A 14,632-nucleotide genomic window follows, 5' to 3' on the forward strand; every position below is an offset into this window, starting at 1 on the left:
ATAATAAGTATGTTTTATTAAACACGCAGGAATGCCACCACTTAATGCTGTAAAAGAATTCGTCACAGCGGTAACAGCACACTTACAGTTAATTACAAAATTTAAAAAACATCGGAAAAAAAACTGGATTTTTTAATGAAACTGCCTCGGTGGCGTAGTTGTATTGCATGTCCGGTACAATAGCGTTCTGAGGTCCTGGGTTCGAATCCCGGGTCGGGCAAAGTGATATTTGGGTTTTTCTGCTCAGTATCAGCCCGGAGTCTGAATTTGTGCCCGATATGGCGATAGGCTCGCCCCCTATCACATCATGGGACGGAACATACTTGGCGAAAAGTGGGTGCCCTAGTTGCGCCTCTGCATACCCCTTCGGGGATAAAATGCGTGATGTTATGTTTTTTAGCGAAAATATTTTTCACAAATCTTTCTATTCGTGAAAATATTTTTATTCGGGGATGATTTTTTGCGTAATGGTGCCAGAGGTAAAGACGAGAAAAAGACCTTGTATATAAGAACCAGTAAGATTTTTTTACTCGCCTCTCCCACTCGTCCGAACGCTGTCCTAGCGTGTCCACCCTGACGGTGACATCAACGCCCCATCCGACGAGGTCGCCTCAATCTACGCAACACCAACCGTATTATCTCATGCCGTATGTGGGATTTGTGTGAAATTTCCAGCTCATTTAGCTCGTTACAAGATAATCCTCAGTGCAGTTTGAGTGAAAAAAATGTGCCATTAACTATGCAGTTTTTGCGTGGGATACGTTTAGATGCTATTTAGATGTCGTTCATGGCTCAGGTGTTTGGTATAGCAAATTAGACCTTATTGAGGCTAATAAGCTAACATGATACTATTGCAACCAATGAATGTTTACAATGCTAGGTGAAACGTGACTAATCAGTAAGGAACACAAATAAAGGGATCAGAATATGCATCAGCTAGTGGTAGGATATATTTTATATCCGCCCGGATAGCGACCACCGAACATAAGGTGTTAAAACCCGCCATAGTGGCTCACGTAAGTGTGTCGCGTTCTAGGATTAGTCTGTGTAAATCCGGTTCCATCAGGCTGGCATAATTGTGTTAACTGCCGTGGGATAATCATCTCTCGTCAGTCGACATTCTATTGGACCCCACTCCACTTACCATCAGGTGTAGTGGGATGACTCTGTCATGTCCGTATGAACAATTTACTTATCTCCGTTAATGTAGATATTTTTAGTGCTGTGAAATCGACACTCAACACTTAACGATCGATACTAACATCATAACAAACATTGAGTTAATGGACATCGGAAAGCTGAAATGCGAAAATATATTTCATAGCCATGTGTCTAGACGGACCAGGGGTGGCTCCCTTATGTATTGAAATATGTAATGTGACATCTACGCCCTTGGTCTTGAGTTTCCCTTATTCTGCGTAGTTTCGTCTGCGTTTGTCTCCTTTATTGTTATGAGTGATTCTTTTATTGGAAGCTAGGATTTATGGTTTTCAAATATTGCGCATAATATTGAAGTGACACCGGCATTTTATACCAAAACAAAAAGGTTATTATTAAAGCTACTTTATATGATAAATAAATCATTTTTCAAATTATCTGGGCTTAAGTCTAATAATAGGTCTCTCTAGTATCTTTATAGACATTTTAAAGACCCTTAGAAAAGATTGGACGTTCGTAGGATAAGTTCGACTACGTTCAAATAACGCTTCTAAAGCTAGTGTGATAAAATTTACAAAACCAAGTGTAGGTCCCGATCAATGTTAAAAAGAGTGAAATCTTTTTTGTTTCACTACACTAATCACACATGTTCTTGTTCGTAGCATCAGCTGCGGTGTATAAGGCGAGGCAAAAAGAAACGGCGTCACTGTCTATATTGTTTAAAATAAATAATTATTATACTTTCCTGCTATGTTTGCATTATGCGATCTTGATAAATGCACCTACTCTATATTTTCTTTCTACTTGTCAGTGGAAGAAATGAAAGAGTTACCGGCCCCAAGAACGCTCAGCTGCTCTGCATCAATGGAGGAAGTCCTCGGCAACCGAGCACTCCACAACTTTTACGGGTAAGTCATAATTTTTAATCTAACTCTCGTCACACCTGAACATCTAGATGACCACGCTATTTTTATTAAGAAAAGCTTGACAGTACAATATTATGTAACTCTCCGTCGTAATATGAATACTTCAAGAAAATGATTATGTCAATAAAAGAACAACTTTTCATATCTATAATTTTACCTTAGATTCTAGAAGAAACAATACAGAAGAAAGTACCAAAGCAGCTGTTCCAGAATCAGTCTGAACTGAATAAGGATAAGTACCGACTGACGTTCAACATACCAGAGACGACAACACAGAACCTGTTCCAATACAGGACGAAGTTTGTACAGCATATGCTGACAAGCCCAATGTACGCGAACAGCGCTGTCGGGAAACCGTGGGAGATAATTGGCAGGTGAGCGCCTGATGGTATTTGATGAGCAATTATTTGGTGAAGTTATTAGTTGGGACATTGTTATGATGCTTAAATTAGGTAATGTAGTTAAGTATGAATGGTCTTTACTAGTAGTTAGGAACATAAATCTCAAGTAAAAGAGAAAGAAAGAAGACTCTCCCAGAAGAAGAAAGAAGAATAACTATTAAAAGTTTTTTGTTAATATAAAACAAATGTTAAAAACTTTGCACATAGTAGGTAATATTTATTTGTCTAGAAACTCATAATGATTCAGTGTGTCAATAGTTGTCGTGGCTCACAAATTATACATTATTAGATTATACCATGCTCATAGCACCTAGTCTCATCATACAAGAAATTATTGAGAAAATTTCTGTTTTTGTAGCATTTCAGAGAGAATAATCGACGAACTTCTACTGTCTGTGGCGAAAGAGATGGAGATAGGTAGAGTGACACAAGAGTTGTATAGGGCGGAGACACGATGAGTTTTAGAAATGATTTTCATTGCGTATATTTTTCTAGTTGTTTGTTGTTTGTAATAAAAATTAATTTGTTCAGTGATATTTTATTTCTGGAGTTTTGTAATGTAAACATTTTTGGTGGTGGTATATATCTTAATTAATTATTAAAATAGAGGGATAGAAACTAATAAAATATCCAGGAACTAATTCGGAAATAAGATAAGATGTGGTTCTTATGATATACCTAGATAAACTCAAGTATTCGCAAAATTTTGTGTCTTTGGATTTAAAGTTTGTCAATTAAGTTTAATTTCAATTAGTCTCTAATTTGATAAATAGAAAATACCTTTAGTATAATAATATAATTTATTAATCACATTACTAAATGGCATTGTGAAAATATACATATTGCACATTGACGCTGCATTTGCAAATGTAATAATATTTTGATCTTTATCAATACTTTATTCTTTTATAATGTGTTTGTTATTTAAATTCAGCAAATGCAGTGTCGAATATTTCTCAACATTTCAGTCTTCCGGCTGATGGTGATTATCACAAACAATCGGTAACTAAGACTTACAGCTAAAATTCGTATTGTCCAGAATACTACTCAATATCAACCATAAATAAGGCACACAAACAATATTTAAGTTAATAATATACAAAAATTACTTAGACTTCGTCGTCTTTATTCATACTTAACCTAAACGAGTTCAATACTTCACCAAACTTTGCTTTCTGTCTCTTCAGAGTATCGTTTTTATCAACTTTTGGTAACTTTGCTATACTTTCTGTACTCGATGTGTCAGTTTGGTACGCCTCTTCTGGCGTTGGTGGGTTAGACTTCATCAGCCTCGGCTTCAGAAGATGTGGACCGCCAGTGGCGAATATATTCTCCAGTTTTGATTTCAAATCTTGTCTGCTCATGCTAGTGTCTTCTTCGGGTTCTTCCTCAACGGAGTTTGTATCTTCCGAGTTTACTGGTTTTAAATTTTGCGCTGCTTCACGTGATATTATCTCTTTTTGCAAATCTAAAACAACGATATACGTTCTTTTATTGGGGAGAATTCTGTACCCTCAGTGACATTACCAGTGGAATGAGACCTTTTCCTTGGTTCGTCATCGTCGCTGCCAGATATTTTGTTCTGGAAAAGATTGTTCAGTTTGCTCATAAAATGTATCTGTCTGTCGCTACCAAACGTAATGTTGTCCTCTTCTTGTGAATTATTGGAATTAACACTACTCCTTGGTTTCTCTTCTTCTTCTTCTTCACCTTCTTTCTTTGTCGGCCTTGCAGATATAGTATACGATTTCTTGAAATGTGGACTTCTAAAGAAATTTTCGTCCAACGGAGGCGGCACAGGAATATACGGGGCATCTTCCTTCCCTTCTACATTTTCGGAAAGTGTATTTCTGCTATCTAAAGTATCAGAATAACTTTCTTCCTCTTCGTTTACTCTAGGCAGATCCTCTCTGTGGACTTGCGCTATGACATCATATTTAGATAATCCCTGATTACCCAATGATGCATCCGACCCTACGTCAGATAGTTCACTAATCGATTTCCTTTGCACTTCATTGCGCATTGGTATGTCTTCTTTTTGATCTTGGAGGCTAATTACTTCTCCATAGGTGTCTTCTTCGGCTTGAAGCACTTGATCGAGCAGGTCAATTATCTTCGCTTCCTTCTCTTCGTTATTTTCTACATACGCCTGATGTATTGTTATCTCTTCAGTCTTTGGCGGCTCGCCGGCACGCTTGGCCAGCATGGTTAGGCCTCTGACGCTTCCTTCTGTTTCGTTATCCATTTCTTCGATGGTATCGTCTCCTCCGTAAGTACTAATTCTATTCATAGTATCGGGAGGGGTGGGTGATTCCACAACGATTTGGACAGGTGGGGTTCCATTTTTGTGTCTTGCTGTTGTTTTATCTTCTACAATATCCTTTCGTTTATAGCAGCAGATGCATATAATGTATATCGGTATGCCTGTAATAATATATGAAATTGTTGTCATTTGTTTAAACACCACGAATTGAATGAATAAGTGACTGAAAACTGAACCAAAATAGAATATTATTGTCAGTGGATCAGATACATTAAGGATTGTATTCATTAGACTCACGAACATCTAAAATTCTAATGCGACGCCACGTACTGTGTCAACCGAAGAATTAAATAACCCTTACCGATTAGTATCCAAACCGCGACACAGATCCACGTCTGCAGTTTGATGAGCACCATCAGGTGCACGTTTACGTAAATGCTGAGGCATGGGATCAGCGGGACCAGCGGGGTCTGAAATTGATTAAAATATACTCATGTGATTATTTTCAGTAACAATTTTTCTAACAAAATAGATTATTTTTATCGCCGCCGCAAAATATTATGTTTTTGATTATGACTAAAGAAAAACGCGATAAACTAAGATGATAAAGGTGCTGCAAAAAACCCACCTTGAAAGACACTTCCTCCTTTGCTCTCGGCTGCAGCATCATGATGACCACAAGCAAGATGACCAGCGCGTGTATAATCACTGCCGGGATGAGAGGGCTGTTGGCGTGTGTGATCACCAGGGCAGAGCTGACAGAAGCAGCAACTAAAGAAGGATTATTTATAGTTTACAAAATTATGAAAGGTTCATTTCAATCAAAAGGTAACGATGTCACTATAATTCAAATTAAAGATGGCGACTAATGAAATAAGCGTATCAAATGTTAATCACTCTTATTATCACGTACCGTCACCATAAAGCAATGTACAATTATAGATTTTTCAACAAGGGATGTTAATTATTTGATCTCTATGGTGCCCTTTCTTTAACCATGTTTTAATGAATTATTTTTTTAACTACACAGTACCACTATCAAATATTATAACTTCAAAGGGTTTTTAAAGTAGCTTACTGAACAACGCCAAGGAAACTTCGACGATCCGCTCCGTGCCTTTTGTGGGCAAACGGAATCCGCAACCAAACAGCTCTTTGAAAAATCCAGGGGATGACTTAGGGGCGTAACTTGAATGATATCTGGAAACCAACAATTATTCATATTTATATTACCTTTGAAACGAAGGTGAATAAAAATTATTTTTATAAATCACAGATCTCTGTAACAGCAGTCCTATACTTTAATGGCTACGCTAATTTTAAACAGAAATATCGTTAGAGGGCTTATCTGGAATCATTGATAGGACTGTTTTACAATAGTTTTAAGTGCACTTAAGCCAATTTGAAATTCCACCAGAAGTATGCTTACCTTAAAACTACAACAGAGATCGCGACTATGGTATACGAAAAGAGTGTTCCGAGACACATCATCAAGATGAGAGTCTCCAGGTCTAGAATACCTGCCAGCACACCTGGAATACAAGGTTTAAGAAGATTTTAATAATTGGTCTGTCCGAAGGTCTAGGTCTAGGTCTTTTATAGTGTACTAGGGTTTTAAGTTGTGGCCTTCTAGATTCCGATCCCAAATTCCAAGGTCAACAAAAAATAGCTACAAGATTTTGTGTTCTACTGCTGGGCTACGAGCCATCTCTACTATCAAGAATATTTGGCTTTAGTCCATCAAGCTGGCCTAATGCTAGTAGGCACACTTCAGAAACCTTCGTAACTTCTTGGTATAGATAAATAGTGTACTTACTGATTATAACAGCTGACAGCGCGGTGGCAAGAGCTGGAGACTTGCGGCTGGGAGTCAGCTTGGCGAAGAAGCTAAATAGCAGCCCATCTGAGGCCATCGCGTACATCAGCCTTGGGAGAGGAAGTAGTGCACCTATTATGCTGGAAAAAATCATAGTATACTAGTTAGTTCTACTAAGTTCTGCTAAATTAATGCATAAGGGGATAATTCTAAGATAAAGAATGAATCTACATGAATTATAAGTAAATAATCAAGAGCGAGCAAATTGTTTACATCATCCTTTATCATCATCACTATCAGAAACAGGGAGTCCATCGAATATAGGCCTCTCCTAAAAATTTCCCGTCCAAAAGTGTTAGAACCAGCCTTCATCCAGCGAGATTCTTCGACCTTTATCAAGTCGTCTACCCTTACATTTCCCGATACGTGATTTCAGAATTTCTATTCAAAATCGTCTTTAAATTTTATAAATTATCAGCTTTTGGACGTAGCTTTGTCCGCATTAAATTCCTTACGGGAATGCATTATAGACAACATTCAAGTACAACTAGTGAAACAATTTTAAAACCTTGATGAATAATTCCGAAGATGGCCTACGTCCTGAGTTTACCTCTTTATAATGTTATGCAAAGGCTAACTTGAATAGGTACTTACTTAGATAAAATGCCAAATATCGCACCAAAAAACACTATCCATCGCGCCCAGTTCCAGCCGACGTAGCCGAAAGCAGAAGTCACGGCATACATCCTGTCCTGTTGAAATATAAATAAATAAAAGGCCAGTCAAGAGTACCCATAATTAAAGGAACTATTCAAGTGAAGGCAATAAAATTAATATAGATAAAGCAAAACAGAACTAATCCTCAATCTTATTCGTCAGTTAAACTTCTGTAAGCTATGATCGACAGTGGCGCGCATTTTATGACACCACGTAGTGTAGCTCGGCGAATATAGTAAACGGAATAGAAAGCCTTAATAATTATTTACTTAAGGACTACATTCTTTGGCAAGAGATTGAAATGTACCACTTACCATCAGCCGAGAGACATGCGTCTCGTCATTCAGTTTAAAAAAGATATTTACAGACACAAATGCGCGTCAACAACCACTCGCATCAACTATTGCACGCTAACTACGCCAATCGCTAGGTTTACAGAGCATTTCTAAGGCTTCTGCACTAAGCGTATAACACGGATATTGTTTTATATAACAGTAATTTCTAATTGCATTCTTTGCAAACAGTTCCTCTATGATTTCTCCATCATCACCAAGCAAACTGTAATGTTGAAACTCACAAATCTACTTAAAGTGATTGGAAAAATTAATGCTAGCCCAAACTGTAACGCCCCGTAAGGCAGTGCTGGCTTTAAGAAGGGGCAGGGTACCACTTACCTGAAGATAATAAGGCACCATCATAGTGACGACGATGGAAACACTGGAGTATACCAAAAACGCCACCAGAAGCACGATCAGGATTGTGAAGGGTATCGTACGGCGAGGCCTGTGGACCTGGAAAGTATCAGATTTAACTCCTTTTTTAAACGATAATAGTGAAAAAATATTTTTTAAGACAATCCGTAAGGCTTGACTTACCAACTTCTTATATTTGATATTATAAATGTGAATATTTATAAAATGTGTTGTTGTCGCTTAGATATTTTGATGTTGGTAAGAAGTGAACATAGAAAGTTCAGAACAAATTTGCTATGCAATACAAGCAGATATTCTGGCCGTCGATGGAGGCAAATTTCTCGTTAATCGACTTTACATTTAAACTAATTTAGTACTATAATCGGTTAATAAATAGTATTACTTACTTCTTCAGCTACAGCATTGACGGTATCAAATCCAACAAACCCGTAGAAGCACACGGCGACTCCCTGCATCGTACCCCACACGCCGTACGGGAAGAACCCGCCCGAACCGCTCCCCTCAGGAACGTCCGTCAGTGGAATATACCAGTTATTGACGTCGGCTAGACAATTAGAAGGCATTTAGTTTATACGTTAGGTGCTTTTAAATAGTAAATCATAATGAATTTCTATAGTTTCCAAAAATAAAAGATTTGCATTCTTGCAACAAAACAACATGATTGTAATGATTGACGTCTCTTTTTTCATTAGTCGATACTCTCTTTACACACTACTTCACATATCGAGTGCTGTGAAATAACTATGCCGTGATTGTTTAGAAATCATCAAGTCTCAAATTTAAAGAAGGCCATCAAAATTTTAAAAGTAGTACCCAATTCTAGACCAAAAATAAATATAAATGATACCACAATGTACTATATACAATATAGACTTACCGCAAATGGCTCCAGCGACGATAATGAACGCAATGACGATGATGTTGACTCCGACCAAAACGTTGTTTACATACGCGGACTCACGCACGCCGACCGACAACAACACTACAATATAAAAAGATTCATACTGATATGTAAAGTCTGAGGAATGTGATTACACTATTTGCACCTTTGCCTATCTCTTCAGTGATAAAAACGTTAGTTTATGTTTATTAATAGTTCTTAATGCAGCTAATTAGGATAAAAAAGCTAGCCGCTAGATTTATACTAAGTGCCACAAGGCCCAATAGTTAAAAGCGTAAAACTGTGCTGGTACTGTACTGCATTCAACCCCTGATATTATAGACTTATAGTGTGCAGTAATTACACTGGTTTTTATTTTATTCATACCCAAAATATCTGCTGAACGATACGAAAAACCTGCCTAGCGATATATGTGTTCTGTTTTGTAAAATCTACCAACCTCCAACACAGAGAATGATGAGGAAAGCGAGCAGGTTGAAGTAGGGCGACATGAGAGACACTCCGAGAGGCATGGCGGACTCGTACCACGCCGTCATTGAGCCGTTGACCATGGAGTCTAAATACAAACTAAGACCACTGGAGAGACTCGCCGCTCCTGGAAGAACAAGGGGTTGCGTTATCGCACCAATAATTACTATAATTTGTGAAGAGAACACACAAAATGATTTTGTATGAGTCGTATTAAATTCTACAATTTTCAAGGATCTAAGGAAAGCTCCGATTTTCATACTGCTAACTAAAATTATAATAATAACATTTTAGATTGTTGCGTCTTCGGTCTAGCGACGCTAATAAAGATAGGCTTACGACCAAGAGATCCCGAGTTCGATTTGACGGTCGGACTAAATATTGAATCGATTTGCTAATACGGTTGCCCATGAAAGCATTCCTAGATGCAGTTGAAAAATTTACATCAAATAGGTAACCACGAGTGAAAAGATAACATACGTGGAATAAGTACGGAGAGAAGACGAACACAAATGAGACGCAGATATCTCCTCAAGAGATTCTTTTAAGAACTCTTACCAACAGCAGCTTCCAGGATATTGCACCAGCCTATAAGGAAGGCCATCAGTTCACCGATGGCCACGTACGTGTAGATGTAAGCGGAGCCCGCCCTCGGCACCCGAGTCGCGAACTCCGCGTAGCACAGACCTGAAAAGAAAGAAACAAATGGAACGGTGAGTGAATAATTTTAAGTATTTATTAAGGGTTTGTATGGCAACATTTCTAGTATGTAGAAGTTTTTGGCATGAAAGAGGTAATACTCTTGGCAGTTCCTATCAAATGTCGTGCTGTATGTACAGGGAAAGGAATATGTCTGGCATTGTCGAAGGCTCTATATAACCGGATTTCTGCTGGCTTTCCTTCATGTAGAATCTAATTATCATTAGAAAAGGCGATATTTCATGTGCCGGCAAAATATTTATGAGCCGGCAAACTATTTCACGATGTGTCAATAAAAAAAAAATCCATTTACATCGAAATAAGTGTACTGTTAGGATTTTGTCGCGGTTTATTCTATTCTATTTTTCTCTCGACATTTCAAAGACTGCAGCCTTCATGGTCACGCGACGTAATGAGTTTGCGAAACGTCGTTAAAAAATTAATAAAAAAAAACCGGGATAACATAACAAAAAATATTTCGATGTCTAACATTCGCGTAAACGTAAGAAATTATTATAAAAATAACATTGAAAAAATCAAAAGCGGTTAACTATTGCTATAACATTTGTACATCTAAAGCCACAATCCTTGCACAAACAAGGAGGCCAGGTTTTACATCTAATAGAAATTACAACAAAAGCCATATCAAAGTTAATTATTTGACATATTTACAACAATAATTATAATATCTGTAAACAATAGGAAAACAATTCGATGCCAACAAGGTACATATTTACGATTAATAATCAAATTGATAACAATGCATGCGTTATCTAATTCCTAAGTTATTACGTGTGTTATTGTCTGAATTTCGATGAAATTAGTTCGACTAACTACATCCTTTAGTATTTTACAGTGTCATTTAGATATAACGTTACTATAAACAGTAGAAACACCATACAACACCTTGAATTCAAAGTATTGTTTGGTATTTCACTGTGCTCGTCATCCTGAGATGTTTTATTATGTCCAGTAGTTACAATGTCCTTCAAACTGGAACAACGGTGACTACACACTGCTGCTTGGCGGCAGAAAGACATTGCGGTGGTACCTACCCAGGCGGACTCTCACAATTGAAAGACCTACCACTATATTTTGACATCATGTTAGTGTCATGATTAAAGTCCCACCTGCAAATAAAGCGGCGACTGCAGCCATGAGAAAGGAGAGCACGACTGAGGGCCCGGCGACGTTGAGCGCCACGTACCCTATAAGCACGTAGATTCCGGCCCCCGTGGCGCTGCCCACGCCCAGCGCCGTCAGATCCCAGCGGTTCAGACATCTGAAGTTGACAAGCAAGTAGATATAGTAAGGAATTATCATGGAACATAGTACGTTGATATCTAGTAGCACCGACCCGCGCCAGCTTCGCACGGGAGCATACACGCCTACTTTTTTTTGTTGTCGTACAAATCGTTAATTTATACTAATACTATAAATCTAAAGAGTTTGTGTGTTTGCCTGAACGCAAATATTAAGAACTAAGTTCTAAATCGATTTTGAAAAAAAACACTAATAGGAAACTATATTACTTCGGAGTTCGGAGTGCTATAGACTACTTTTTATCACGGAGAAACTTCTTCACGCAGACGGAGCTGCGGGCAAAAGCTAGCTGAGTTTATACACATAAACCATCCTCTTAAACCACCCCATAGATAAAAAGTCTAATAAATCCGTTCTATAGCTTTTCAGTTTATTGCGTTACAGACAAATGCGGTGGGGGAACTTAGTTTTATAATCTGTAAAAAATATCTGTCTGTAAAAAGTGACAAAACGAAGTATACTCGTATGGGTAAATTTAGGCGTAGTTTATATATTACCTATTGAAAAGCGAGACGAGCAACTGGTATAATAAGCATCCTCACTTCATAGCCATAAATTGGAGCAAAGTCATTAACAACATTAAATTACAAATTACTGATTGGTTCTGAATAACAACAGATTATGGCGCTAATAAAGTCTTGAGACATCAGTTAATCAGATAAGACTCGATACTCATGAATCATCCATTAAATGCAATCACAACAAATGCTTTCTGCAACTTGACGGCAAAGAAATATAATTTGTACCAACAAAGAACATATAAAAACCGACTACCTATTAAAACTATTATTCTCAGTACATCTTCACTATCGTATAATATCATATCCATCACCTAAATATTTTCTTCTTCAGCCTTTGAAACTCGATTGCTGTACATAGCCCTCCCCTAAATATATCCGGGCCAGTGTGGTAGAAGGGGTCTGCCTCTAGCGGATTCCTACGACCTTTACGAGGTCGTCTATTAAATAACGCACACACACATCATCACGCATTTATCCCCGAAGGGGTATGCAGTTACGCAACCAGAGCCCCACTTCTCGCCAAGTGTGTTCCGCCCCATGATTTGATATGGGGCGAGCCTATGGCCATATCGGGCTCAAATTCCAGACTCCGGGCTTATACTGAGTAGAAAAACCCAAGCATCACTTTTCCCGACCTGGGAATCGAACCCAGGACCTCCGAGCGCTGTCGTACTGCGCATGGAGTACAACCACGCCACCGAGGCATTCTACTATATTATTTTTACAAAATTAACTGTAACCTTCGTAAATTTCCGTCTTCTATTTGATCAGGCGGGAACACTTTCCTCCGACACCGAGGCCTGCAGAAGGCTGGCCACTTCACACCAGCCATTAGTCAGCGGTATGCACTCGCTGTGCCACTCATCCCTGATTACTTATAACACCTGGAAATCAAAATTCCTTTTGAGCAAATTACAGTATTAGAGCAAGCAATCAAACATCTGCAAAATAAGGAACATCACACATAAGTCAATAGCTAAGGCGAGTATTCATTTCGCGATATTTAGTACTACCCACATTAGAACAAGTTCCTTAGATCCATCTAAGCTTTGCATAATAGTTAATGCTAGAAATTTCATAATCAAACGATGTTAAAGTACGTTCTTTGAATAAGATGTATGAAGTATTTAAAAAATTCTCTCTATATAAAAAAAACGTGTGAAAACTCAGAAAGATTAAGGCAAATAAAATCCACATTACTATAACATACAAAGAGCTACGCAGGTATTGATACACCTACTAAAAATATGTACCACGTAGTACACAGGAGACGCAGTTTACATTAAAGGGAAACAATTTATTTATATGTAAAAGAGTGACATAATTTTACCTACACAGTTTTCCTTAAATACAGTAAGGCAAGAGGTTTTACGCTTGTATAAACACGTAACTAACTACTGTTTAATTCGCATGTGTATTGTATAGGATTCTGTACAATCCACTCCATGGCTAAGCCCTAGTATTAATACATTAACACCAAGAACTATAAAACCAAAGTGCAATACTTAAATCAAACAAATCCATTACCAAAGAGAATAATCTACGCATTAACTTCATGGTATTTCTGCTCGTTTATAATCTCGGTTAAATCTTATCAGTTAACTTAACCTTACGTTCCATTCGGTTACACAATGCTGATACAACGTATCTGCTGATTGCGCTGAGAAAACAAACATTTTATGAAATTTTGATAAAAAGTTTTGCGAGAAGAATATTTTTAATGCGGACTTTGGAATGAATTTTCCTATGCGTGTTTCTTTGGAGATATGGGATGTCGTGTAATGTCCCTACCCTTATTCTATTCAAATTTGGAGTCGCTGCAGCTCCTATTTACGAATTAACAATCTATCGAATAGGACGGTTTCTGATCTGTAATGTGGTGCCAAATCGATAGATTTATCATTGCAGTTTTATTGTACTGGCTTAAGTTAAAGCTTGATACGACTCGATGGTGAACGAACTAAATAATATCTCAAAATTGACGACTACAGAAAGAGACAATGTTCTTGTGAAGCCAATACTTGTCTCTTTTCTGTGTATCATATGCAATTTCTCTGCCTCTGTAAGGGATGTTTGTATCTAACACTTTTGTATTCTTTGATGGCTAGATAAGAGAGAAAAGTCATTTTTCTGTGCCCAGAAGTAACTTCTGAAATATTTGTAACGCTCTACATAGTTCGTATCATAGGTTCTATTGTTTGATCGTAAAATAAGTAGCTACCGAGGACCGTATTAACAAATCAATCTCACATTTGAGAACGATCTTAAGTAGACATTTAATGTATTGAATTATTTAGTAAACCAAGCTTAAGCTGGTACTTAAGAGCTTGTTCTCAACTGAGTTGGCAATAAACAAAACTCAGCGCTCAAAATCCATCGCGTATTTTGACTGTGTATTCTTCGAGCTATAAATGTTAATTTGGCTTTTTAAATAGAAACTATCTTAAGATGTTAACATTAATAAAACAACATCTCAGCTAATATTGCACTTCAAAACTAAATTGAGTTAAATCTTACAATGCAACCCCTAATAATTACCTACCTAATTTATAATGAGTATGCAAATAAACCAATAAGCGTGTTCGAAATACTTTCAACGTAACACCATGATATTAATGTTGACTGATGCTTAACGAATAGATCATAGCTCTCAGGAAACACAGAACCAGAGAGTTCATAGATTTGGCACGTGTATATTAATAAGACCGCTGCAAATGCAAAGTCAT

At 37.6% G+C, this 14,632-nt stretch overlaps 2 protein-coding genes across 2 annotated transcripts; one reads left to right on the forward strand and one right to left on the reverse strand.

Moving 5' to 3' along the window:
- Positions 1–1,969: 1,969 nt before the first annotated feature.
- On the forward strand, positions 1,970–3,021 carry LOC119193613 (the record flags this gene model as incomplete). The annotated part of the gene is made up of 3 exons (XM_037447251.1): positions 1,970–2,066; positions 2,247–2,458; positions 2,844–3,021. Coding segments are annotated over 3 exons (409 nt in total), but the record flags the coding sequence as incomplete, so codon positions are not given.
- Positions 3,022–3,266: 245 nt separating this feature from the next.
- LOC119193612 (cationic amino acid transporter 2-like) lies at positions 3,267–12,810 on the reverse strand. The gene is given in 15 exon segments (XM_037447250.1): positions 3,267–3,956; positions 3,959–4,909; positions 5,110–5,218; positions 5,377–5,519; positions 5,827–5,948; positions 6,178–6,280; positions 6,565–6,704; positions 7,219–7,316; positions 7,956–8,072; positions 8,381–8,538; positions 8,872–8,976; positions 9,335–9,490; positions 9,922–10,050; positions 11,193–11,344; positions 12,647–12,810. Coding segments are annotated over 15 exon segments (2,937 nt in total). The 5' UTR covers positions 12,739–12,810; the 3' UTR covers positions 3,267–3,594.
- Between the last annotated feature and the right edge of the window lie 1,822 nt (positions 12,811–14,632).

The sequence above is a fragment of the Manduca sexta genome, unplaced genomic scaffold, assembly GCF_014839805.1.
Source record: "Manduca sexta isolate Smith_Timp_Sample1 unplaced genomic scaffold, JHU_Msex_v1.0 HiC_scaffold_786, whole genome shotgun sequence".
Classification (NCBI taxonomy): Eukaryota; Metazoa; Arthropoda; class Insecta; order Lepidoptera; family Sphingidae; genus Manduca; species Manduca sexta.